Source organism: Phragmites australis, chromosome 8, assembly GCF_958298935.1.
Source record: "Phragmites australis chromosome 8, lpPhrAust1.1, whole genome shotgun sequence".
Taxonomy (NCBI): domain Eukaryota; kingdom Viridiplantae; phylum Streptophyta; class Magnoliopsida; order Poales; family Poaceae; genus Phragmites; species Phragmites australis.
This window is the reverse complement of record NC_084928.1, coordinates 11,386,371-11,413,237: the sequence shown is the minus strand read 5'-3', so window position 1 is coordinate 11,413,237 and position 26,867 is coordinate 11,386,371. Positions and strand designations below refer to the sequence as shown.

Sequence of the window (26,867 nt, the reverse complement as noted above, 5' to 3'; positions counted from 1 at the left end):
CATGAGCTCACCAAGCATATTAGTGTTCATGCTTCTTATACACTAACACATGTATATGATGAGGTGATTACTCTTCAATATGTTCCTTCTGAGTTTCATTTGGCTAATTTCTTCATGAAGGTACAGAGTATAGCTCAGCACAGGTTCTGTCTCTCCGAACTCAGCGTGGTTGATCTTCCATAAGTTTGATGGGTGTTGTTAGATATATATATTGCTTTGTGTAATATCCTCATACTATAAGAAACTCTTTGTATACTATCACATGTATATATATACACTGGCACATGATCTCCAGAGAATACAAGTATTGCTAACAGTTTGAACCCTGCTTATCTCTCTGAATGCCGAGTTGAAGTTCTTAGTCTTTTTCACAAAGCTGTAACCCCATTTGCCTTGAATGATTGGCTGACCTCGAGGTCTCAAATGATGAAGAGCTGCAAACCATGAGGCTCGAAGGTACGCTGTAGCGTACTGCTCCACCCGCAACACAAGTTGTTCATGGACCCAATCATCCCTCAAGGACCTCCTGAGAACCGAAGAACGTGAGTATTCAAGCACATACATTGCATTATTCATCAAGAATATATACCGCAAGCGTTGGTCCTTGTAAGATTCAGATTTCTCCACAATCTTCAACTGCAAATGAGAAAGCACACGGAGCACATAGAGTTCCGAGGGGCTCATCGTTCTCTCTATGCCATCCTCCTCCTCAAGGGGTAAAATAAGATTAAGTGCGTCACTGTACTCATCAAGTACTTTGATAAAGCCCATGACATAATGTGTCAATGAAAGGATATTTCTATCAAGTACAGGCTTCTCATCTGGTTCGCGATTGAACCATAAACTCAAGAAACCCAACAGTAGGCAGAGATGCTTCCCCAAGCTTATCGAGAAGCATGCTGGCCTCCTGACTGATCACGTCCTTGGCATCGCCAGGCAACAGGTCTAGTAGGCTTGGTCGAATCTTTGCCAGTTCCTCGTGCATTTGTAGGAGTAAGGGCATTTTTTCATATTGCTGGTCCTTCACTTTGGTCATTACACTTCCTCCTGCGAGCAATTGTTGAGTACAACGTGTGGTGGCTCCGGCGAAGCAATCCTCCTCAACTGTGTTATCGCACCCGAAAATCTGAGCACAAGCGTAACGCTCCTCAGGAATGACTGTGACAACAATAATTTTGAGTCCTTCGATCCACAGTTTCACTTTTCTACAGTCTAGCTTCAGGTTGTATCCACCTTCAGCAGTAGCTGCTGCTGGGCTGTGGATTTTTGGCTCAATCTGAACACCAAGCAGATAAAGGCACTGCATTAATTTGTTGTAGCGGGTTTCACTATAGATATGACAAAGTTTTGGATCATGGCCAGAAAGGATAATAAGTTCAGCAATCTCCTTTAGCGCGATTGAAGCTTCAGGGTCGATGAGATACAGGTATACCTTCTCCATGGACACAGAATCTCTACTGAATCCAGGACAATATGTTCGGCTGTCATCAGTAGGAGTTGTGGTGAATGAGGAGATGCCGTGAACCTCCATGTTGGGGAATAGAAAAGGATCGGACTATGCTGTCGTGTAGTGATGCTTGGAGACTGTCAGGGGCGTGAAAATATGTGCCTGAAATAAGAACTTGGCGAAACTCATCGACAAGATGTCCCATTGCTGTCTGCAGGAAAAGTAATGGTCAGTTTAATACTTCCTGCATAACCAATGACGAGTACAATTTATAGAAAAGCATGTTCTAATCTTCCATATATAGTATAGTTATATATTCTCACGAGGTGTAATACTTGATACACCTTCTAATCCAAAATATAAGTTATTAAGGACATGCATCTTCAGTAGTATAGTACTAAATCTAGGAGTTTAAATGATGTTGTTGGCCGAAACACGAAGAGAACGCAAGCGGTCGGAAGATAAGCTTCTCACCGCTGAATGGGATTCAGCCCGAAGGTTGAGCGAAGGAACACTCAACATGAAGGCTCACCCCCCTCCCTAGGACCGTCTGAAAATGAGGTGCACCTAAAGGCTCCTCTAAAGGCCCCCATCCGGAACATCGAAAAGGGATCACCTGATGGTTAGGCCCCACTCACCGGAGCTTGTGTTCGTGGGACCCAACTCGGAGGCACCACACAGTGGTAGTTTTGTAATTAGCTTTTAGGATTATAGCAAATTATCATTATGCCCTCAGAATATGCCTCCCTATGATATTATTTCGATGAATATCTAATAAGTAGTTGAGGTATGAGCTATAAATACCGGTACACCGGACTGTAATAAGGCATTGAATTCTCATGTGCTAGACACCAAACACGAGTCTCCTCAGTGCCTAGTCTTGGGAGAATCCCCCTCTTCCAAACCGACACATGCACCGTTTCATGGTAACACACACAATAGCAATAGTCAAGATAGTACTTCCTCCGATTGCAAATATAGGTCGTTTTAGATTTGTGCACAGAGATTAAGAAAGTAGATCAAATGACCTTGTTGCCTTTTATTTATTCTGCATTGAAAAAGATAACTCATTCATTTATGAGAGTGGTAGCATTTATTAAACAAGGGTAAGAAAGTAACAAAAGAGAAAAAGTGCATAGAAGTTCGAGAATGACTTATATTTAGAGAATAATTGAGAAGGCTAAAATGACCTATATTTGCAATCAGATGGAGTATATGGGTAACTTATGAAAGTTACTGATGATGTCAAAGGCATGCAATTGCCATTCGGGATTACATGAGAAATAAACCAAATTGATTTCTGGCATTTGCTTGCATGATATATATATTTTTTTTAAAAAAAAAAGAAAATGCTGCTGAACCTGGTTGACCAATTTTTTTTTGTGTGTGCTGGATGCTTGATGTTATATGGTAAGTGACATTTTTTTCCATAAATCGTTTCAATATTGTGCAAAGGGTTTTTTAGATGAATATTGTGCAATGGTTGGTTCAAAAGAGATGCGACCCTCACGCATTTGTTTTCGACACTTGTTATTCATATTTGTCAAATTGATTAAAGCTTCGATGTATTGTTCAACTAGCACACTGGATGTTATTTTCCAATTTGTACATATTCTTCAGAAGACGCACGCATGATGACTGTAGATCTTTCGATATGAGTGGTTCCGTCATTAACTTTTCCAGGTGAGCAATACAACGATCATGCCAGCTGCGTAGTATGCCTGCATCTGGGCTTCCTGACCCTTAGCGCACATAACAGTTTGTTTCACACTTGTTTTGTAGAATGTCAGACCTGAATCTGAAACACAGTCATTACTGCATTTCCACAGACTCCAGAGTACAGCAGCAGTAACCGTATTCAGAGAGGTTTATTTCTTATCACTCAACCAAAACCTGGCTATAAATTCACAGTGTTCAGTTCTTTACCAACTTGACAGTCAATGATGGTAGGAATTTCTTTCCCAGCTATGTCACAATAAAAAAAGTAAGCGCATAATTCTCCCCCTTGCATTGCAGAAAACTGGCTCAGGTTTATGGGTGTTCCTCTTCAAAAGATTGTGACTAAGCATCCAAAGAAAAACATGAATGCGTGAAGGAGGAACAGTAGTCAACCGCACCCACACAGCAGGAATGTTGACTGGTCGAATACCTCTAAAATTAACAACAACAACAACAAAGTTCAGGAGGAATACTCCCCTTCAGAAAAAGAACTGCAGATGCAATTTCCACTAGATAATTGCTATTGTAGTAGGAAAAGTTTCCATAGCTCTGTTCAATTCTGATGTTTACAGACGAGCATGCTTGTTATCCATTCCCCCCCCCCCCCCCCCCCAGAAAGGAATGAAGCTGGAGCATTCGGATCTTCAGAGCTCTCCCTCGTCAATCAGCCCCATGTCAGTCAGCATCACATCTATGTATCACAGTGACGCACAACTCACACTATTCTGCATCCGGGTACGCGAATCCGTTTCGACCAGGAGTGTCGCTTCTTCTCAGAATTCTCATGGCCGGGTGACGCGTCATCCGGCGGTGCAGACCGCTGAATTTCCAGCACATCAATTCTTGCTTGCCGATCGAGCTGGTGGAGTGTAAAATTCCGGTACGAGTCTGGGTCTGACGATGCAGGAGAAGGAACGACTGGTTGCAGTTCGAGTCCACCTCCCACAAGGAAAGGGCAGTAGCTGTAGCTCGGAATGAAAAGCTAAAGCAGCACATAGACCAGTCGGTTCGCGATCGAGCGATGACCGCTGACCGGGATGTATACAAGCATGTGCGACGGTGGTGAACGACTGAACGAATTAGCGATCCGTCGTTGTCAACGGCACGATCGGCCCGCCGTGTTGATCTTCGGCTAGTTGTGATAACTGGGTAACTGGAGGAACCGTTATTCGTCGTGTCAGATCCTTGTGATTCGAATGTTTTGTACAAGAGTTCCCTCTAATTTGTGCCTGTAAATATGGACATGAGTAGTGGAGTTAACGAGCAGGGCCCAGGGTGACACGCAGGAGTGTCTCGTAAGTACCATCACCTGAATTCACTTTGCTGGGGAAAAACAGCATGTCTGGCCTACAACGCACAGCAAACACTCGCGTGCCGTCATTACCGGCAGGCAGATCACGCATCTACGTGCTGTCGCTGTGGCGCAGCAGGCAGCACGTCGTACAGGGAGAGTTGAAATGTCATCATCGGTGACGCGAAAACGGCGGACAAAACCAGGGGCAATGGCAGGCAATCAATCAGGCAGCGGATAGCACAAGAACCAGCAGGCAAACAGTCACACAGAGCGACAGAGGATGCAACAAGCAGCAGCCCCGGAATCCATCCGGAGGCACACGTGGACCACACGGCGGCCCTGCCCAAATGATTTCTCCCGGACCACGTCCGCAGCCACTTGGCGAAAGGTCATCGCCGCTAAAGGACACGGCGGGTCGTCATCGCCTGTCGCCTTCGCCGTCCGGGCGAGGCGAGTGGCTCACCGCGGCGCCCAAGTGATCTGTCTGGGCGTGTGGCCCATTTGCGTTTCCGATGATAGCCCACCGCCCGCCCTCCCGCGCCCACAGGAACGCGTCTAGTGCTTGGTGCTGGGAGCCTGGGAGTGCGGCCCGTGCCCACAGCCGCATTTCACGAAAAAAGATGCCGCTTCATCATGGACGGATCAGACCCCTTTTCCAGCTTCCATGGTGATCCACAACTCCTCCACTTGCGGTACCAATGTCTGATCGGCGTTCCAACTGCTGGACACAGACTACTCTTGTGGATGAATGTCTCGTGTCGCGTGGAGCCAAAATATGAACGTATCGAAATCCCTTAAGCTATGTTTGTATTAATTAGAGCTTATAAAAAGTTACTCTCTATGATAACAAATGTAGATCCGTTTTAGACTTATGCACAAGAATTAAAAAAGTAGATTAAATGATTTTGTTGCTCTTTACTTATTTTGCATTGAAAAAGATAACTCATTTATTTGTTAGAGCGGTAGCATTTATTAAACAAGGGTAAGACGAGAACAAAAGAGAAAAAAAAAATATAGAAGTTCGAGAATGACTTATATTTAGAGAATAGTTAAAAAAATTAAAACGATCTACATTTACAATCAGAGAGAGTAGCTTACAACTTATAGATCGTTAAAAGTTAGTTAAGTAAAAAGTCCAGCGCTGTTTGTATTTTTATTATAAGCTGCCTTATTATTGATTTTAGATGTTAATTGTCTATAGTATCTTTATCTTTATAATTGTTGTTTTGCTAAGTTGACACCTTTTTTGTTATGGTTGTTGTTGTTCAATAGTGAATTTATTCATCTTCGATTCATGTTAGTTACCCTCAGTTCTGGACTCTCAGCTTCAAGATAGATGATGCCTCGTCTATCCTCTCTTGCATTACACACGATAGAGGCAAACGCATGGCTTTGCTCTCATATTGAAACCTCTTTCACGGGCGCAAGCAAAGCAAAGGAGAGGTGGAAGGTGGGGCCAAAGAAGTGAATGCGGACAATGACTAGGTTACATAAAAATAAGCAAACATTAGTGTTGCCTGTCATCATGCAATTACATCCAGATTTATGGTTCATAAGGCATAAACCATAAAAGGTTTATGGTTCATACAAATTTAAATATTTATCTATACAAATAGCCTCTCACAATTATTTACACATAGCAAACAAAATATTAGCAAGATTATCATGGAAGATATTCATGTCCCGATCCATGTGCTCCCAAAAAGGTCCATCAAGGCTATAGCGACTCGCGGCAGCGGTGGCCGAGCTGCAACCCAATGGTGGCTAGGGTTCGGCGAGCGTGAGGGAGAGATGGGCGGCGGTGGTGTGTGAGGGAGAATGTGATGAGGGGATAAGATCAGGTGAAGGGCAAAAGGGTCTTTTTATATCTATTAGCTGAAAATAGTTAGAGAGAACCTGTTTATGAGATTAAGCTAGGTGGTTGGATTATTATAAGCTAGATAAAAAGTTAGGTTATTTAGATTAACTAGAGTTTTTAAAAGAAACTTTCTACTCTATATATTCTTCTTTAGATGTTATTTTAACCTTTAATATATAAAATAAAATTGTAATAAATTCTTTCATGTCATGTGCAGGGTTAAAAAACTGTCGGTAACCGTCCAAAAATTCTAGTTAATCGAACGGTAACCAAAATTTTTGGGCAGTTACCGACCTTCCCGGTCTGGTCCGGTTTCAAAAACCGAACGGTAACCGAAATTTGAATTCAAAAACTTCGAAAAAATAAAAAAATTCAAAACAAATTCAAAAAATCTTAAAAAAACTAGACACAATTATAAGACCTTCTGTGAAAATTGTTTTCAAAAATAATGTCGTTTGCATTATATTCTATAGGGAGAGTTTGAAAAAAATGAAAAAAATTGAAGCGTGCGGCTCAATTATTAACTCACGTTAAGGAAAAGTGTAACATGTAAACACATATTTTTCTTGTATAAAACGTATTTTAAGATAATATTTAAAATTGATTTCACTTTATTTAGAGTTTTATTAAATTCTCTATGATTTTTACAAAGTTCACAAGCATAAAGTGAATATATTAAGAAACAGCACTGTAATTAACTTTTTCATGTCTACTATTATTTTTTCTATGTAAATCATAATATAAATAAACTAATGAAAGTGGTTTCACTAATTTTTGAGGTGTGATGGGTCAGTTATGAATTAATCTAGTCGCAACACATTTACACAATCATGCATGTTACAATAACAATTCATGAGTTCATATATTTTTAAAAGATATAGGATCATGTAAGAAGACTAACAAAATTAGTTTCATGATTTTTGGATTAGCAAAGAGTAAACTATGCATTTACCTTGGTTTAACAAATAAAATTTCTCACAGAAAATTTTGAACTTTTTATGAGTATAAATACTTTTATCATGTAGACCATGCTACAAGGAAGCCAACAAAATTTATTTCACTTGATTTGAAGCTCAGATGAATTAGTTATTGATTTTACAAGATTGAACCATTTTTTAGGTTTTTTGTTGAACTGCGCTGAAATTCGATAAAACACTCGATAAATCGAGAAAATTGAGCGGTTACCGACCCAAACCGCTCGGTAACCGACCAAATCAAAAATGCGAGAAAATCGCTCGGTAACCGACCCAAACCGCTCGGTAACCGACCAAAACCGAGCGGTTACCGAGAGGAAAAAACACGATTTTTTCGCAAAAATTCAAAAATTGCCGAATGAATTTTCTCCGATTTTTTTTGAATTTTTGACCGGTAATCACGGTTATCGTAGTTTTTCGGTTACCGCCGGAGGTCGGTAACGTGAACCATAACGTGAACCATGGTCATGTGTGCCTCCGCTGCACACGTTGCTGCCTTCGCAGCTTCACGCTGTAATAAAAGAGCGAGCCAGATTAGTGAATCTTTGCTGTCGTTTCCTCTTCGTATCACAGTGAATTTGGTAACTACGTGGGATTTACATTTTGAAATCCCCAGCCAGCCAAGAATGTACAAGCTGTGTCCTGTCACAGCACAATGCTCACGTTCGTGTGTTACATTCAATCTTCCCGTCTCCGTCCCACCGGCCCGGGAATCCCGAGCCCGCCGCCGAGCCGAGGCGGCACAAGCCGCGGGCGGCGGCGAAGATGCAGCGGAGCAGCAGCCGGCGTCCCGCGCGCGCGAGCGCGGCCGAAAAAACGCGGGAGGGAGCATCCGAGCGAGCGCGACGCCGCACCTTACGGGCCGCCTTGCTTACAGGGCAGAGCCGAGCAGCATCGTCTCCGCTGTGGCGGCGGCGTCGAGGCGGTCGGCGAACCGCTGGAGCGCCTCGCGCATCCACCAGTGCGGGCACCGGCCGATGGCCTCCGCGGCGGTGACCCACGCCCGGCGGCGCGCGTTCATCTCGGGCCACCGCTCCAGCTCCCGCGTGACGCGCAGCGGGAGCACGATCCCCTCGTACGTCGCGTCGTAGCTCCGGCTCCGGTACCACCACCGGCCCAGCGCGGGGCCCGCGACCTCGCCGGCCACGCCAGCCTCCTCCATAGCCTCGCGCTGGGCCGCCTCGTCCATGGACTCGTCCAGCTCCCACCCGCCCTTGGGGATCAGCACGCCGCCCGCCGTGCCCTTCTTCTGCGAGCTGATCACCAGCACCTCCACCTCGCCGTTGTCCGCGCGCACGCGGTACGGGATGCAGCCCACCACGACGCGCCCGCCCGTGCTGTCGCTGTACCGCTGCAGCTCCCGCCCCTGCCTCGCCACCATCACTGCTGCCATGGCCTCTGTCTCTAAAAAATTGCTTCTTTTCTTTGTTTCTTTCTCAAATTGCTACTTCAACCTCTTGGATCGTATGCTCGATCGATCAACCTCCTCGAGGAGGGAGAGGGATTCTAAAATAGGGAGTGAGATGCGGTTGTGCTATCTTTGGATCTCTGCCAGGAACAGAACCGAAGCCAGCTGTTGGATTGGGGCTGATCCGCTGATGGCTGGAGTTTTGGTATTCCCGGCTTATTAATAGGACGTGCGCGTCCCCCGGCGGTCGCTGTTGTTGTCAGTGTCGTTGCCGAGTGGGCACGGGCGCGACGCGACAGAAAGGCACGCGGCACGAGTGCGTGGCTCGGCGTTGATGGCGCGTGGACAGGGTACATAGGCTGTGCTAAAAAATGCTGTGCGTGGCTTCTCTTTGCAGTACCTCAATTCTATTTTAAGGTCGTTTTAGCATTCCATATATAGAATAAGTTTTTAATATTTTTTATATGATATATTTCCTCCTCTTGATTTTTTTCACATTCAATCAATAACACATAAGTCACTAATCCACCACACTCATTAAATTGAAACTCTACTTTTCAATATCCTTTAATATGGATATTTTAGTAAAACATTATTTTAAAAACCTAAAATTATATCTATTTTTATAACAAAAACAAATTCCTAACATGACATCTATTTTAGAACAGATATAGTATCTTGTTCCGGTATCTGATTTCTGCGACGAGCCGTCGATGCATGCTTGGGCAGGCGGTTGAGCTTCTAGTGGGTTTGTGGGGTTTTGAAGCATGAGAGTCCTTCTCCTGTTGAATCGAAGAACAGGGACCGAGACTAGAGTGTCTAGAATACTTGACTTTTTGCATATTTCATTGTATTAAATTAAATTGTTTCGTGTTCTTTGTGGGACTATTTGGTCTCCTTTCTAGATGCATGGAAGCTTTGGACGATTCTAATGAAAATGGTTTGTGTTGCTTCTAGATATTTTCAAATAACCTAAACTTGGTTACCAGATCCACATGTTCAAGAATTTCAAGACAAAATCTTGCTCTCTTCAAATATTACTGTTTTTTTAGACAAAGACATGTCATTTTCTCTTTCTTACAAGTTTCTCACTTGAACAGTAAAAAAGAAAAACTTTGTTAGGAGTACATAATATAGGGAACAAAACTATTAATATAATAGACTGTTGCATAGAGTGTCTTTTCCTTTCACTCACGATTATATAAAAAACTGGATACTACTCTTTTTGTGTAGAAATCATGAATCAGTTGTACAAAAGCAATATAAGAAAAAGAGATACTTGGTTGTTCTATCATCAATTGTTTTCTGATTCGTTATCTGAAATTTCAAAAGTTGAAATCCTATAGGAGACATGGCAAGATAATTTTATCCATATTTGTATTTGGTTCTTATATAAAGAACATGTTTGACAGAGTTTTAGCTCCAAGATACATATAAGATTTAGAGTTTTTATGATAAAATAAAATATTTTAGGTATTTGTTTGTCAGTCTGAAATAAGAATGAGATGTCTAAACTAGAGACCTTTAATCTGATCATAACTTTAACCTAAAATTTTGTAAAGCTAGAAACTGCCAGTTAAAAAAAAATTAAAGCTAAAGCTCCGTCAAACGAACTCAAAATTGCTATAGCTATACGGGGCCTCGTAAACCAATAGGTCCAACACCATGCATTACTTGTTCCCCAACCGAATCAGTTGCCCCTTTGCCCATTTGGTCCAATGGACCGTGTCCACGGTAGTAGCGTGGGAGATGGGACAAGGGTGTGATAAAGCGCGTACGCGAGAGCATCTCGGGCTCTCGGCCTTCGCAGCTGCTTCTCTTATCCTTCCCGCTTTTCCAGTCTCAGGACGGCGCTCGCGTCGGCTTCTGCTCCTCGGCCACACGCGCCTAGACTCCGCGCTCCCGCCCACTCCCACGCGCTCCGCACTCCTTTTTTCCGCTCCTCTTCTCGCCCGCTCTTTTCATGCAGCCTTGGACTGACTCATGGCGGGCACAAATGCGTGCCAAAAAAACAAATTTGTTTATGACATGCCGAGATTCCATAGCCGAGTACGTCTTTTCCATTCTTGTGTTCCATGTGGATCGTAGTTCGTTCTCGACAGCCCTTCCTAGCTGCCACCACCGAGTCCTAGTTTATGATCAGAGTTTGGAATCTATAACATATCCTAACGAGTTAAGAATCGACGACCTCTCGGTGCATCGAGTTACGTAGGTATTACACACCAATCACAGCGCTACAAGTGGCATGCGAAGCCGGCACTAGGGGAAAAAATGCTGGAGAAGCTGGATCTCCTTGTGGTTGCTGTCAGTTGGATCTTGTCGGATCCGTCTCTCCTCCCTTTTGCCTCCTCCTGCCAGTCGGATTTGCTTTGTCGCCCACTACATCGACCGTGAACATCGCACACCTCCCACGGAGATGCGCATTGCGCCTGTCAAATCTACTCTACCACCCGCCACATCGAACACAAGCGTCACACGCCACGCGCAGAGAGGCGCACCGCGTGGAGGTCATCACCACCACCGCCGAGTAGTCGTCATGACCCCGCCCTTCATCTCTATACACGAGCTATCGCCGAGTTCTTCGGTCTCACCATAGTCACCACCACCAAAGTCCGCTGGCCCCCTGACCCCATCAACCTCCCCACCGGTCCCCGCAAGTGTGCCGATGAGGAGCTCACCAACACGCGCATCTTCAGGGCCATGCAATGGGTGGCACCGGTGGCGATCCACACGGCGACCCACCCCATCCGCTGCCAGATGCGACAAGCAGCCGGAAGCTCTCGCTCGCCACGATGCCACCGCTTGGGCTTCAGCCAAGACTCGTGGGTGCGTGCCCATGTCGCACGCGATGTACATGCCACAATGTTACCGTCGAGGGCCGCAGACACCTAACGGACAAGCTGCATCCATGCGAGCCGTGCCGCGGAGCAGCAGCAAGGTGGCTCAGGCCTTGCCAGCCTTCGCTGATCGTGGGCCCTCTTCCGGTGGTGCCATCAGTAGTAGGAGCACCTCCTCGGTGCCATCATAGCCCGTTTCCAGGACGTTGTCGATGTACACTCACAGCGGGCGCGATGGACGGGGTTTAGGTGCGGTGGAGCGGGGTTCGGGCGCGAAGGAGACCGAGGCTGCATCCCCCAGTATCCTAGCTGACAATGTCGTGGTCCTCATCGGTGTGGTCATGGGTGGATCTAGCCTCCCACCTCATCACCAACTTTCCCAACCTCTATGTGCTCCTCTAGACCTGGCACTCTCCTCCGCCATCGTTGTTGCTACGCCGCCTACCACCCCGGCCTGCCCTGATGGACAAAGTGAGGACTGGATATAGAGAGAGAGAAATGAGGGGGTGGGGGGTTGGATAAGGATCTCGGCTTGCCCCGATGGCTGGTGGAGGAGAGGAGTGGGTAGAGAGAGAGAACTGAGTGGACTGAGGGAGACTGAGGGTGAGAGGATGGATAAGGATGACTAATACTTTAGTTTTTTTTTATTTTTTTGCTCAATCCAATTCACTATCGGTTGGGTATGGATAGGCGCATCAATCTACCTAGTCTTTTTGTCATGCCCGTGCACCAACTGCACTCTTTTCTTGTAGCTTTTCGCCAAAAAAGGTAGTAAAAAACAGTTAAATTGTGCGCTTGCATCATAAGCTCCTACAGTAATTAGGAGTGGGGTGGCATCACTTGGGAGCGCATGCAAAACCAACCCCCTGTGAGGCACGGCGGGCGCCAGGCCCGGCGCGCTCGTGGGGCACAGGGCGCTTCCCACTACCGCGTCTGCGCGCGCGTGCCAGCGCCGCAGTTTTCTCCAGGTCGGCCGGGCTTGTTGGGATTGGAAGATTGGAACCGTACCCGCGCGCACGGGCGGCCAGGCGCTGACTTTAACCGCGCCTACCCGCCGTGCCAGCACGCGCGCGCACGCGGCACTCCAGCTGCCACACAAATGACGTGCGTTTAATTTGATGGCGAGGTCAATGCGTCGTTAAAGTCTTCCCCTGTTGCCGTGCGTGCATGGCAATGGCAGCAAAGGATGGACTGGATCACGGATGGGGCGGTCGCCGATAGTCGAATCCTCGGGCGCCGACCACAGGTTATGATGTCTAGGTCTCTTCTTGTCACCAACCGTGACAACCAGGAAAACGGGACTACTACAACTCTGGTGGATTGGTACGGAGAATTTTAGGTCTGTTTGTTCAACCGAGGATTTTGAAAAGCAACTTGTAAATTATGAATTGTAAAAATTTAGATCGTACAAAATTAGATTGTGAAAAGTTTTTAATTATAGATTTTAAAAAACTTTTATGAACAATTTAGTAAAATAGATTTTTACCGTCTATAAAAATTGAGAGAAACCAACTTCTCATATTTCTATAATCCAACAAGCAGATTATAAAAAACTATAACAAAAAATTATCTATTTATTTCAACTTCATATCGTAAAAACTAAAAGCCATAATCCAAAACTAAAATAAACACATCTTAATCTAGGCTGACATCTAAGATGTCATGAGTAGTTGTACAAGGAATAAGAAAAATAGTACACGGTGCAGTTTTGCTGCAAACATATCATGGACCGAGGCATGGAAAAAGGGACTAGAGACCTTTTGGAACGTAACAATAGCGAAAGCACATGATTTTAGTAGGAATACAAGTGCAAAATATATAAAAAGTTCACGAATGACTATTTAAATGGAGCGTATAAAAACATAGAAATTTAAGGAAAAAGATTGGCGCAAACAAATTATACATGAGGTTAAGTCTCATGCTATGATTTGGCCAGTTTTTTTTTAAAACAAGCCAATCCATCTGAACTTCATAGGATTTGTAGGATCGCAATCATTTATTCCACTATTTTCCGTTGTTCCGAAGGGAACGTAGAGTAAGTAATATCCATCACCCAACCAAGGCACAAGTCTAGTACAAAGAAAAAACAAGGGTAGACTTATGATTACAATTACTATATGATCCTTATGTCTGTAGTTAATATATTATAGTACATGGTTATATTATAGTACTACCAAAATAAATATATTGTGTTCTCTAGAATTTTATGCTTTTTCTTTAAGGACCATCGAGGTCCCTCCGGTTTACTCTTTTTTATATAAGTATTCTTTCAGTAGCTCAATTGCATATGTGAGAAGAGACTTATTCTCCATAATGAATAAGAGGAACCACTTTTTACTATGCTGGTAGAGATATGAGGGTACAACTCCACACACCAGTGTTTAAATTCTAGTGACTATGATTTACACCCATGTGAGTGTTTTCAACGATTTATTTTTAGGCATGTGATGTGATATGAGGTATACTCGTGGATGTATAAGTGTAGTGTGTATACATGGTAGAGTGCTATCCATGTAATTGAAAAAAACCTAGGCAAGTGGGCCGGCATGCTCGTCCCAGAGGTGCAATCCAACCACACTAGCTACCGACCGAGATGGCCGTTAATTAATTAGAGTTGGTAGTTGCCTCGCCACCAAATTAGCAACGGCACATGAATCTTACGCTCCCAACCGGACAAAGCATTCAGCTAATGCTTGTCTCCCTCCTTCACGTACTGTCAATTCGAAGATCGAGCAGCTGCTATTGCAGTTGCAAGCATGATTGCATCGTAAGCATAATTGGTTTGTCTCTTTGTTCCCTCACGTACCTTTCTGTGCGACAGATCACAGGAGTATCTGTATCTCATCTTATCCATCACTCTATCCATGATCTGTCTCTGAATTTTTTTTTTGGAAAAAATGTTCTTGACCATATCAGGGAACAAAAAATCCAATAAGACTTACCGTAGTGTTTGACTTTTTTTTCAACGGGATACTGTAGTGAATGGATAGTACAAAAGATGATGGGGAAAAAAGAAAATATAAGCAGAAATGTCCAATTTTCGCAGGGTTACCCAACACATACAGTATCAAATTACCTCCCTATACTAGATAAAAAACCTGCTGTTTTTGTCTTACGTTAATACAAATCCAATACGAGGTCTATTTAAAAATAAAATCAAGTTTCTAAAACCACATATAAAGATAATGGTGAGAGTACTGTAGCTGTGGAGAAAGTAATTTAGACCGGTAGAACAAAACAGAGGAGAAACAGTGTCGTGCAACGTAGGGACGTACATGCGACGGTGCAGCAGGCGACGCCCTACTCCTGTTGCATTATATGTACAACACGCATGACTGTAACCTGGACCGAGGCGCAAAAATCAAAATTAGACTAGAGTTGCTTGCAAGTTCGCAGCTGCATATGTTCACGTGGTTTCATAATGAACGGGCGCAAACCGCTGCTTTGCTGCTACCGATAGCAACAGACGCCATCATCTGCCTTAACCTATCTGCAGTAGCGTGTAGAAAGCCCCAAGTATTTCAAGGTGAAAAAAATTGCAATTTGAGGCAATCTTTTTGGATTTTTGGATTTATAAAAATTGAATAGGAAGTCGATGTCATACCCGATTTCAAAAGAACAAATCAGATGTAATCCACATGCATATCAGGATCAAATTTCATACATACGGTGACTTTATAAGTGATAACATAACAATGTCATTACATAACGATAATATTCATTAAAAAAGACCCGTATGTCTTAATGAAAAATACTAAGATAACTTCCATTGGTAGCGGGTCTTCCATCTATTCACAGATGTTGTCCGAGAGAGCGTCAACTTAGAACATAGTCTTTAGGTCGAAAACTTCTTTCTTCTAGAATCCAGCTCCATTGGCCAAGATGTCATTGGAGTCCTCATCTTCTGAGTAGCATCATGAGGTTGGGAGAAGGCAAGCGTGAGTACATGAAATACTCAGCAAGTATGAAAAAATATGACATGAAGGCTTAAGGCAAGAAAAAAGCTTGACTCGGGTTTACTACATTTATGTCATCCTAATCTAGGACTCAAAAATGACTTAGCAATCCTATTTACTATGTGTGACGACACTAACATTAAAGGAATAGCTCATCGAATTCCATCCGACTGCTAGACTCACCAGATATCTCATATTCAGCTTCCAACTCATCGGAGTACCACCACTCAACTACTCAAAACCAACCATCCAAGATCCCCATTAATCATGAAGAAGTTCAAGCCCACTCTTAACCGTGAACACGACTGATCGATCAGTTATATAATCTACAGAGTCTGCACACTTTACCCACTAGTCGTGATCAACTCTTTTGCCGGTACCCGTCGGTACCTTACACATTTCTGAGCTATGCTCCAAGAGATCACTACAAGGCCTTTACAAGATATCTCCAAATCCGTAAACACTCACTAAGGTTTCACTGCTAATAGGAATTTCATCCACTGCAGAGGCCTCCTTTTGTGTCACTCAACCGTCCACTGGTGCGTACAGAATAAAGAGGGCATCCAATTAATTGGCTAGACCGTACCATATAAGCCTCGTGGTTGCGCTGTTATATCAGATTACATGTCCATGAGCTGGTCCTTAGGATGTAAAGCAGATACTTGCACATCACCCAATATACACACAATAGCCATACCAACCAATCCAACATGCCTAGATCCTACGTTCCATATTGCTACAAAAGATTACCCAAACCGGTTCATGTTGCATAGACCATTAATCAAATTAACATTTATCCCACCCGATTTGATACCATAACTGAGCATTTCTACCCTTGACACCCAACAACACCGGCGATAAGCATAATCATGGAAAATACTAATAAACCCTAAACACGAGATTCATATTGACAAAAGCATGAAATTAGAAAGTAAAAGACACACTTTCCTACAATAGGATCAATGTGATTAAGGATACTTGCCTTCAGCAGCGGGTTACTCAAACTCTTCAAAGATCTGGTCTTGCAAGCTCACGTACTGCTTGTCTCCTATTGCAACCGTGCACACCGGAAACAAGCAAGAACAAATATCTAAGAACAATACACTAAACAGAAGCAAGGTACTATGAAAAGCCTACTAATGGATAGTACTCACTGCTACAATTATATGAGCACAAGAATCATGTAAAACAGAGCTATAACAGAAATAGAAAGTTACATGACTTATTTGTAAAACTTAGGGACCTATTTATAAATAAGTAAAATTTCAAAGGGCTAAAAGTAAAATAACGGTACTGACAGGGGAATAATTGTGAAAATAGTAAAGTCTAAGGGCCTAAATGCAAGATCACCTAATTTCAGAGATTAAAGGATTTATTATTGAATTAAAAAACCTAATTAGTGCGTCAACAGGCTAACTGGGCTCAAACGAATGACGTGTCGCCTATGTGGGTGCTGACTGGGCCTATGGTGACATACGGTGCGATCTTACTGGTTTGCGAAGGGGTATGGGCTAGTTTAATCATGGCCGCTCATCTACAATTGGATGACCGAGGGCGAAAGTGGGGTTTGGCAGCCGACAGTGACAGGAAGCGGTGGCGTCGCCACGGGCATGGCCATAGGATTGCCGGAGACACTCGAGAATGTGCTACGAGGTACCAAACTCGACAGGAAATGGTGCAATCGAACATGATGGCGATGGGGATTCTCACTGAGGGATTCACGGTGGCCAGAGATGACTCGGTGGTGGTCGGTGACGGAGAGAAGAGGCGGCAGTGACCGGAGCTCGACAGGAACTTGGCCACGGCGACGGAGAAGCGGAATTGATGGTCGACAAAGCTTCCTCTAGGTCTTGCAATGCCGGAGGGACGATCAGTGGGCCACGAGATGTGACAATGAAGCCAGCAACGGTGAGATGGTGGTTTGGCTTACCGGAGCTCAGCAAGATGGTGTTTTTAGCGGTGGAGAGGGAGAGCTGAGGGGTTGGAAGCGTCCCCCGAGGCTTTACGGTGCCGAAGACGACCTTGGACACATTGGGGAGGTTCAGCTGCGGTGACCGGTGCTCAGTGGAGCTCTGGGGCGGCAATAATGGCGGCTCGGGGTGAATGGGTGGCGGGGCTGAGGGAGAATGGGAGAATGGAGGGGTTGGGTGGTATTTATAGGCATGAGGGAGAGTGGGGCTATTGCGGGATCGTGGGCGCGGGCGCGGAGACGTGGGCAGCGACATCGGGCGGCGCGGTTGCAGCGTGAGCGCGGGCGCAGGCGAGGGAGGTGCGGAGAGAGGGGGATGATGGGTGGGCTTGTGCTGTCAGAGATAGAGTGAGCTGGGGAGTGGGCTGGGCTTCAAGCGCAGGAAGATGGGCTGGGCCAACAGCAAAAGGATGGGCATTACAAACCTACCCCCCTTAGGATGAATCTCATCCTCGAGATCTGGAAAGATCGAAGAATAGTTGGAGAAATTCTACCTTCCGATCTTCTTCTCTTTCCCAAGTGGCTTCTGGTTTTGAATGATGTCTCCACTGTACCTTGCACATATGGATCCTTTTATTCCAGGTAACACGTTATGATGTCTCAAGAATCCTGACAGGGTATTCTGAATAAGAGAGATCCTCCTGCACATTCAATTCCTCCATCGGTAGCTGCTCTTCTGGAACTCTTAGACATTTCTTCAATTGCAAGATGTGAAACACATTGTGGACGTCGGAGAGCTAGGGTGGCAGTTCGAGCTGATAGGCCACTTCACCTCTCCTCTCTAGTATTTTGAACGGTCCAATGTATCGGGGTGCCAGTTTTCCTTTGACCTTGAATCTGCGAAGGCCTCTGATCGGGGATACCTTGAGATACACGAAGTCTCTTACTTCGAAGGTCAACTCTCGACATCGATTGTCCGCATAACTCTTCTACCTTGATTGCATCATTCACAGGTTGTTTCGAATTTTCTGTACTTGTCTTTCTGCTTCCCTTAGAACTTCTGGACCAAATACTTGGCTTTCTCCGATCTGATTCTAGAATAGCAGGGTTTTGCACTTCCATCCATTTAGTTCTTCAAAAGGGGTCATCTTTAAACTTGCCTGGTAGCTATTATTATATGAGAATTCCGCATAGGGAAGATTCTTATCCCAACTCTTGTCATTCTTTGAAGCACTAGGGCAGTGGTTAATCTCTTCTTTAATTCATTAAAGCTGGTCTCATGAGTGGGAGTCCACTTAAATTCCTTTCCTTTCTCTAGTAGCTCCGTCATTGGCTTGGCGATCTTGGAGAAGCCTTCTATAAAGCGACGATAATATCCTGTTAAACCTAGAAAACTTCGGATCTCTAAAACGATTTGTAGTGGCTTCCAATTTAGAACTTCCTTCACTTTGCTAGGGTCAATGGATACTCCCCATGCTAAGATGATATGACTTAGAAAAGAGACTTCTTTCAACCAAAACTCACACTTGCTCATCTTGGCATACAACTGATTCTCCCTGAGCTTATGTAGAACCATCCTCAAATGCTCCTCGTGCTCTTCCTCCTCCTTCGAGAAGACCAGGATATCATCGATGAACACAACCACGAACTTGTCCAGATAATCCATTAAAACCTTGTTCATGAGGTACATGAATTATGCTGAGACGTTGGTCAATCCAAAAGACATCACTGTAAACTAATACAGACCATAACGGGTAACAAAAGCAGTCTTGAGAATGTCCGATGCTTGAATCTTCACCTGATGGTAACCTAACCGAAGTTAATCTTGGAAAAGATGCATGCTCCTTTTAGCTGATCAAACAAATCTTCAATGCGAGGCAAGGGGTACTTGTTCTTAATGGTCACTTCATTAAGTGCACGATAATCGCATTCTTTGAGTTCCATCTTTCTTTGGCACGAAGATAACTGGGGCTCTCCAGGGTGAGGTGCTGGAGCGAATAAACCTCTTTTCTAATAGCTCTTAGATTTTCTCATTGAGCTCAGCCAACTAATTAGCATCTATTCTGTACGGTCTTTTATATATGGGAGCAGTGGCAGGTAGTAATTCAATAACGAACTCAATGTCTCGTCTGGTGGCATACCTGGTAACTCTTCGGGGAAGACATCCAAAAACTCATTGACTACTCTGACTTCCTCCACTGTCTTGGCCTAGTTGAGCTTGATATTCTCTCCTGATACTGATGTGGCTTTGAACTCCATCTTGGTGCCACATGTATGTGTCAACTGAATTGTCTTGGTGGCACATCCTATCACGCCATTGAACTTAGTCAACCAATTCATTCCCAAAATAATATCTATCCCTTTAGATTCCAAGACGATAAGATTTGTGGGGAATTTTACCCCTTTAATGGCAAGAATTATCTTAGGGCATACATGCCTCGATTCCATTTCTCCGCCTGGAGAACTGACTATCAATCGACTTTTCATTATGGCTATCAGCAGAATATGCTTTTCTACAAACTTAGTTAAAATGAAGGAATGTGTTGCTCCGGAATCGAATAAAACTATAGCGGGGTGAGAGTTGGCGGGGAACATACCAAGTATCACATCCAGGGCATCCTCCACTGCAACGTGGTTGACTCATCCACTCATGAAGTTCTGACAAGGCTGCTGGTGTGGTTGACCTCCGGGGCGATTCTGCTGCTGTTTCTTGGGACACTTATTGGCAAGGTGCCCCAAGTTCACATAGCTGAAGCATGGGCCAATGGTATTGGATCCATGGCCAGTGCGACCCTGCTGTTGCTGGTTCTAGTTCACTGGGTGTGGGAACTGGTAGCTAAAATGCTGCTGGGGCTGCTACTGCCTTGGCTGATTGAAAGATCCCAATGTCTGGTTGGGTGCCCTTTGTTGCTGGTTCTGGCCTGCCTGCTGGTACACCTATCCTAGGTGATGGGTTAAAGAGGGGACAGGTGTTGCTACCTGAAGACTGACCCTGCATCATTCACTTGTGTTCTTCTCCTAAATTATGTTTCTTCTTCTCTAGAATAAAGGCTCTATCAACAAGTTTCTTGAAAGCTCGGGTACTCATTGGCTGAGAGAGAATACTGAAGCCTCGAGTTTAAACCTTCTAAGAAATAGTCTTGTTTCTTCTCATCAGTGTCCTCATCTTCAGGGGCATAGCGGGATAGATGCATGAATTTGGTAAGGTATTCACGCACTGACATGAGACCTTGCTTTAATCCAAGAAACTCCTTCTGTTTTAGTTTCACTTCCCCTGCTGGCACATGGTGCTTGCGGAAACTGTCCTTGAATTCTGTCCAGGTGATCTCTTGGGGGTCATCATGAGCTACAGTGTAAGCTACCCACCAATCTGAAGCTGGTCCTATAAGCTGGTGAGAAGTGAAGAGGAATCTTTCCCTGCCTATGCAATGAGAAATCTATAGTTTACTCTAAATCGTCTTAAGCCAATTGTCGGCGTCCATTGGCTTGACTTCCTGTGCAAACGTAGGTGGCTTGGTGCTCAGTAAGTCCTTTAGCTTGTTCTGCGACTGCATTTGCGATGGCGGTAGCGGTGCCTGATAAACTGGGGGTGCCTGTTGTAGTCTTGCCACGACCTGCGCCAGTCCTTGTAGAATCTGAGTCTGCGCGACCATCATCTGCATTGGGTCCACTGGGTTCAGATTGGTCTGCCTATTCCATGAGGGAAACAGGTCCTAGTTGTCATCTTAGGGGTGAGCATTGGGGTTACTGCCTTCAGCGTTGTTCCTGTTGGCGCCACCATTGTTTGCATCCCTCATGTTCACCATCTGACGGTTGCCAAGACATGAGATTGAGAAACAAGAACAGGGCAAAGACAGATGAAGCATAACAAAGAACTCATAAGCTAATATATATAGATTGAAGACGGATACAACTGTGAAAGACAAACTTTCACATCGCATCAACACACACAAAGCAAACCTAACACACAAGTTCACAACATCGAAAGCAAACATGTCCATTACATCATCAAACAAATGACTCTAAACGATACTAAACTAATACTTGGGGAAAAACTACTAGCTCAAGAACTGTCGCTACCTTCAGAATGGTCATGCGATGCAACACGCAGAGCGGCATCGAGGCAAAGCTTCTTGTGGGAGGGAGAGCGGGGAAACTCTGGCTCGAGCATCTCCTCTGGTTCCTCCTCCAAGTCATCAGTCATCATAGCCTGAAGGGTGCGAATCCTCTCCTCTGCCCCAGCGAGCCTCAAGTGCACGTCGTCTAGCTCGTCAAGGGCTCTGTCTATCTCCTGAGTCAAGGTGTTGATGAGGCGAACCTACTCCACCAGTCTTGCATCACCCTCCCTGTTGGTGGCGGCAAAGGTGACCTCCAAGCTGCCACTCTTATGCTGTGGGTAGAAGTTGTACTGTGTAGTCTAAATAGTGCCATGGTACTCTGCGTATATGACTGAAAGTGCCTAGCAAGCTGCGTCACAGATCCCAGCTGCAAAGGTTTCTCTCAGTGTGAGGGCTGAATGGATCCTGCTCACCCTGTGGCCATCGTTGTCTGGGTGCTTCTAAAAGATGATCACCTCCACCATCCAAGAATAACCATGGTTGCTGAGCGTGGTCTTGAATCCCTTGTAGATCGAGGCCTCCTGATAGCCCAGACCCTCGAGGATCGTCCAAAGCTTGCGAGGGAACTCCCCTGCCTGAAGTCCAGAAGAGTGAAACTCTGCGGACGGTTGAAATGCCCAAGTAGCCTCTCTGGGAGCTCTAGCAGGAACAAACCCTCCAACCTGCTTACGGGACGTCTGCTTCGTACGGGCCATATAAAATTTTGAAAGAGAGAGAGAGGAGTCTGTAACCATTTAACAAAGATTTTATAAATAACAACAATAGAAAGGTGGGTAGAACGACACTGGTAGAGTAAAAGTTTTTCATAAATTAGTTTTTTTTATAGAGATATGTCTTTAAAAACGACTATTTCTAGCTAGATATTCTTCCTACGGTCAACACGGCTCTAATACCATCTATTTCACACCCGATTTTAAAAGAACAAACTGGATGCATTCCACATGTATGTCAGAATCAAGTTTCATACATGCGGTGATTTCATAAGTGATAACATAACAGTGTCATTACATAATGATAAGATTCATTAAAAAAGGACTCGTATGTCTTAAAGAAAACACTAAGATGACTTTCAGCGGTAGTGGGTCTTACATCCATCCACAGGCGTTGTCCGGGAGAGCGCCAACCTAGAACATGGTCTTCAGGTCGAAAACTTCCTTCTCCTAGTACTCAGCTCCATCGGCCAAGATGTCCTCATCTTCTGAGCAGCATTATGAGGTTGGGAGAAGGCAAGCGTGAGTATATGGAGTACTCAGCAAGTGTGGGAAAATATGACATGAAAGCTTAAGGCAAGAAAAGGCTTGACTCAGGTTTACTGCATCTATGCCATCCTAATATAGGATTCAAAAATGACTTAGCAATCCTATTTACTATGTGTGACGACACCAACATTAAAGGAACAGCTCATCGGATTCCATCCGACTACCAGACTCACCAGACATCCCATATCTAGAGTCCAACTTATCGGAGTATCACCACCTGACTACCCAAAACCAACCATCCAAGATCCTCACTAATCATGAAGAAGTCCAAGCGTGCTCTTGACCATGAGCACGGCTAATCGATCAATTATTTACTCTGTAGAGTCTGCACACTTTAGCCATGAGTCGTGATCAACTCTTTTACCAGTACCCGTCAGTACCTTACACACTTGTAAGGTGTGCGCTGAGAGATCACTACAAGGCCTTTACAAGGTGTCTCCAAATCCGTAAACACCCACTAAGGTTTCACCGCTAACAGGGACTTCATCCACTGCAGAGGCCCCTTCTTATGCCATTCAACCGTCCACTGGTGCGTACAGAATAAGAATGACATCCAATTAATTGGCCTGGCCGTACCATATAAGCCTCTTGGTTGCGCTGTTATGCCGGGTTACATGTCCATGAACCGGTCCTTAGGATGTAAAACAGGTACTTGCAAATCACCCAATACGCACACAACAACCATACCAACCAAACCAACCTGCCTAGATCCTATGTTCCATGTTGCTACAAAAGATCACCAAAACTGTTTCATGTTGCATAGACCATTAATTAAATTAACATTTATCCCACCCTACGTGACAATACAACTAAGAATTTCTACTCTTGACATCCAACTACAACACCGGCGATAAGGATAATCAAGGAGAGTACTAATAAACCCTAAATACGGGATTCATATTGACAAAAGCATGAAATTAGAAAGTAAAAGACACACTTTCCTATAATAGAATCAATGTGATCAAGGATACTTGCATTCAGCAGTGGGTTGCTCAAACTCTTCAAAGATCTGGTCCTGCAAGCTCACGTACTGCTCGTCTCCTATTGCAATCGCGCACACCGAAAACAAGAAAGCACAAACATCTAAGAATCGTACACTAAACAGAAGCAAGGTGCTATGAAAAGCCTACTAACGGGTAGTACTTGCTGCTACTATCGTGTGAGCGCAAGAATTGCCTAAAACGGAGCTATAATGGAAAAATTATGAGGGGTTTAAACTACCAGAGCTTTTTTGAAAAAGAACAAGGGCTAATTTGTAAAAACAGAAAATTAGACTTATTTGTAAAATTTAGGGACCTATTTGTAAATAATTAAAAGTTGAGAGGGCTAAAAATGAAATAACGGTACTGACAGGGGCATAATTGTAAAAATAGTAAAGTCTAAGAGCCTAAATGCAAGATCACCTAATTTCAGAGATTAAAGGATTTATTTTTGATTTGAAAAACCTAATTAGTGCATCAGCAGGCTGACTAGGCTCAAACGGATGACATGACGCCTATGACATGGCGTGATCTTACTGGTTTGCGAAGGGGTATGGGCTTGTTTAATCATGGCCGCTCATCTACGATCGAATGACCGAGGGCGAAAGGGGAGTTTGGCGACCAGCGGCGACAGGAAAGCGGCGGCGCCGCTGTGGGCATGGCTAGAGGATCGTTGGAGACACTTGAGAACGTGCTACGAGCTACCAAACTCGACGGGAAATGGAGCAATCGAACGAGATGGCGATAGGGATTCTCACTGAGGGATTCACAGTAGCTGGAGATGACTCGGTGGTGGTCGGCGACAGAGAGAAGCGGCGAGATCGAAGCTCGACGGGAACTCGGCTACGGCGATGGAGAAGCGGAATTGATGGTCAGCGAAGCTTCCTCTTGGTCCTGCGATGCCGGAGGGACGGTCAGTGGGCCATGGGATGCGACGGAGGAAGCCAGCGACTGTGAGATGGAGGTGAGGCTTACTGAAGCTCGGCGAGATGGTGTTTCTGGTGGCGGAGAGGGAGAGCCGAGGGGTGAGAAGTGTCCCCCGAGGCTTTGTGGTGCCGAAGATGGCCTTGGACACACTAGGGAGGTTCGGTTGTGGCGACCGGCGCTTGGTGGAGCTCCGGGGCGGCAATAATGGCTGCTTGGTGTGAATGGGTGGTGGGGGTGAGGGAGAATGGAAGAACATCGGGGTTGGGCGGCATTTATAGGCGCGAGGGAGAGCAGGGCAGTTTCGGGATCGTGGACGCGAGCGCGGAGACGTGGGCGGCGAAATCGGGGTTGCAACGTGAGCGCGAGCGCAAGAGCAAGAGGAGCGGAGGGAGGGGATGATGGGTGGGCCTAGGCTGTCAGAGAAAGAGTGAGCTGAGGAGTAGGCTAGGTTTTGAGCATTGGGAGATGGGACGGGCCACACCAAAAGAACGGGCATCACAATCGAGGAACTTCCAAGTTGAAAATCAAACTCTTTTTAATCTAAGTTGAAATCTTTCCCAATATTTCTTTAGAAAGTTTGTAGATTCCCTTTAGGAGTAGGAAGTTCGACATACTCGCTTGAAAATTCTCAAATTCGGTCCTAGAGAAATACCCTTGAATGTCACACTAGAAATCTGTAGACCCTAACAAGTTTTTATATAACCTCGTATGTTTCTTCCCGACCAAACTTTATTTTGATCAATTTCCTGCTCAATTTTTTTGATCAATGTGCATACCATCTCTTGCTGGTGGATTCCACCAACTAGTTCTTCTAGTCGTATAGCTATGGTGACGCTACTATATGCCGGACAAATTAAAGCATCCAGCTAATGCTCGTCTCCCCTCCTTGGCGTATAAGTAGTATCGCAGTTGCATGATTGCATGGCATCGCATCTCTTGCATTATTGCATCGCATCGCATCTCCAGCTAACAGCTACTCTGTTGCAGTTGCATGCATGCATGATTGCATCGCATCACATCTCTTGTCTCTTTGTTCCCTTGTCTACCTTTTGGTGCCACGTATTGCAGGAGTTTCTCTATGTCACTATCTTTATCTCTCGACGATTCATCACCATCACCCTGCAGTAGGGGTGAAAATAGATGGTAGGAAATTCGAATTATTCGATTTCGTATCTGTTAAAATACGAATATGGATATCCGTATCCGTATTCGTTTATGAAATGGATACTAAAATGGATATATCTGAATTCATTTTCGAGATTCGGATTCAAATATGGATATCCGAATTCGAGATATATCCGATTCGTATCCATATCCGCCAACCAGGGAAACAAGTTTTGCTAAAGTTTTAGAAATTTCAAATATGAACAAAATTCCAGCCCAATCAAATTGGAACAAATTCAGTCAAATTTCATCAAATTTTAGTTAAATTTGATAAAAAAAATTAAATTTCCAACATGAATTTTGAACAAAATTTCTAAAATTTCGGCCCAATCAAATTAGAACAAATTTCAGTCGAATTTTATCAAATTTCAATCAATTTTTTTCAAAAATTTAAATTTCCGACCTGAATTTCAAAGATCGAGTGTATATCCGAATGCGGATTCGTATTCGAACTATCCGATTCGTATTCGTATTTGAAAATATCCGGATCTGTATTCGTATTCGAATTAAAATATAGTAAATCGTACTGTCCGAATTCGATTCCATACGTATTCGATCCGTTTCGATCCCTACCCTGCAGTGATCTGTCTCTGCATTGCCCTTGACTACAGCAAGTACTGTGCACCCCCTTGTGGCAATAAATGTCGAGAAGTTCGGTTCAGATGCTTGCAATTGGACCGTGGGAATCACATGAGGCAGACCATTTCATATGCATATATGGTACGAAAGAGGAAAAACAAATTGAGATGCACGCCGGAGTGTAGCATCTAGGCCCCTAGGTAAGTAGTAAGTGTTTCGGTGATTAATGACAACCATATTACTGTGACTAACAATTTGTTTTGAAGGGAATCAAAAATTCAGTATACAATGACATTTGGTTAATCTTGGTCCCTAAAGTGCTTATATGGACAATCAAAGGACATATGCTTTAAGACTAAGGATCTTCTAGTTCTAAGTGTCACAAAGGAGATGGAGGATACTTAGAGTAGTATAGGTCTCCTTTTCTTTTTGTCTTTT

The 26,867-nt window shown here is 44.4% G+C and overlaps 2 protein-coding genes across 2 annotated transcripts; both read right to left on the bottom strand.

Moving 5' to 3' along the window:
• Positions 1-817: 817 nt before the first annotated feature.
• LOC133927595 (exocyst complex component EXO70A1-like) lies at positions 818-1,531 on the bottom strand. Its single transcript, XM_062374054.1, has one exon. It carries the CDS (start codon positions 1,529-1,531, stop codon positions 818-820), a length of 714 nt encoding a protein of 237 aa, XP_062230038.1.
• A 6,295-nt stretch (positions 1,532-7,826) lies between these two features.
• On the bottom strand, positions 7,827-8,908 carry LOC133926624 (nudix hydrolase 21, chloroplastic-like). Its single transcript, XM_062372639.1, has one exon. The coding sequence runs from the start codon at positions 8,683-8,685 to the stop codon at positions 8,164-8,166; it is 522 nt and encodes a 173-aa protein (XP_062228623.1). The 5' UTR covers positions 8,686-8,908; the 3' UTR covers positions 7,827-8,163.
• Positions 8,909-26,867: the final 17,959 nt, after the last annotated feature.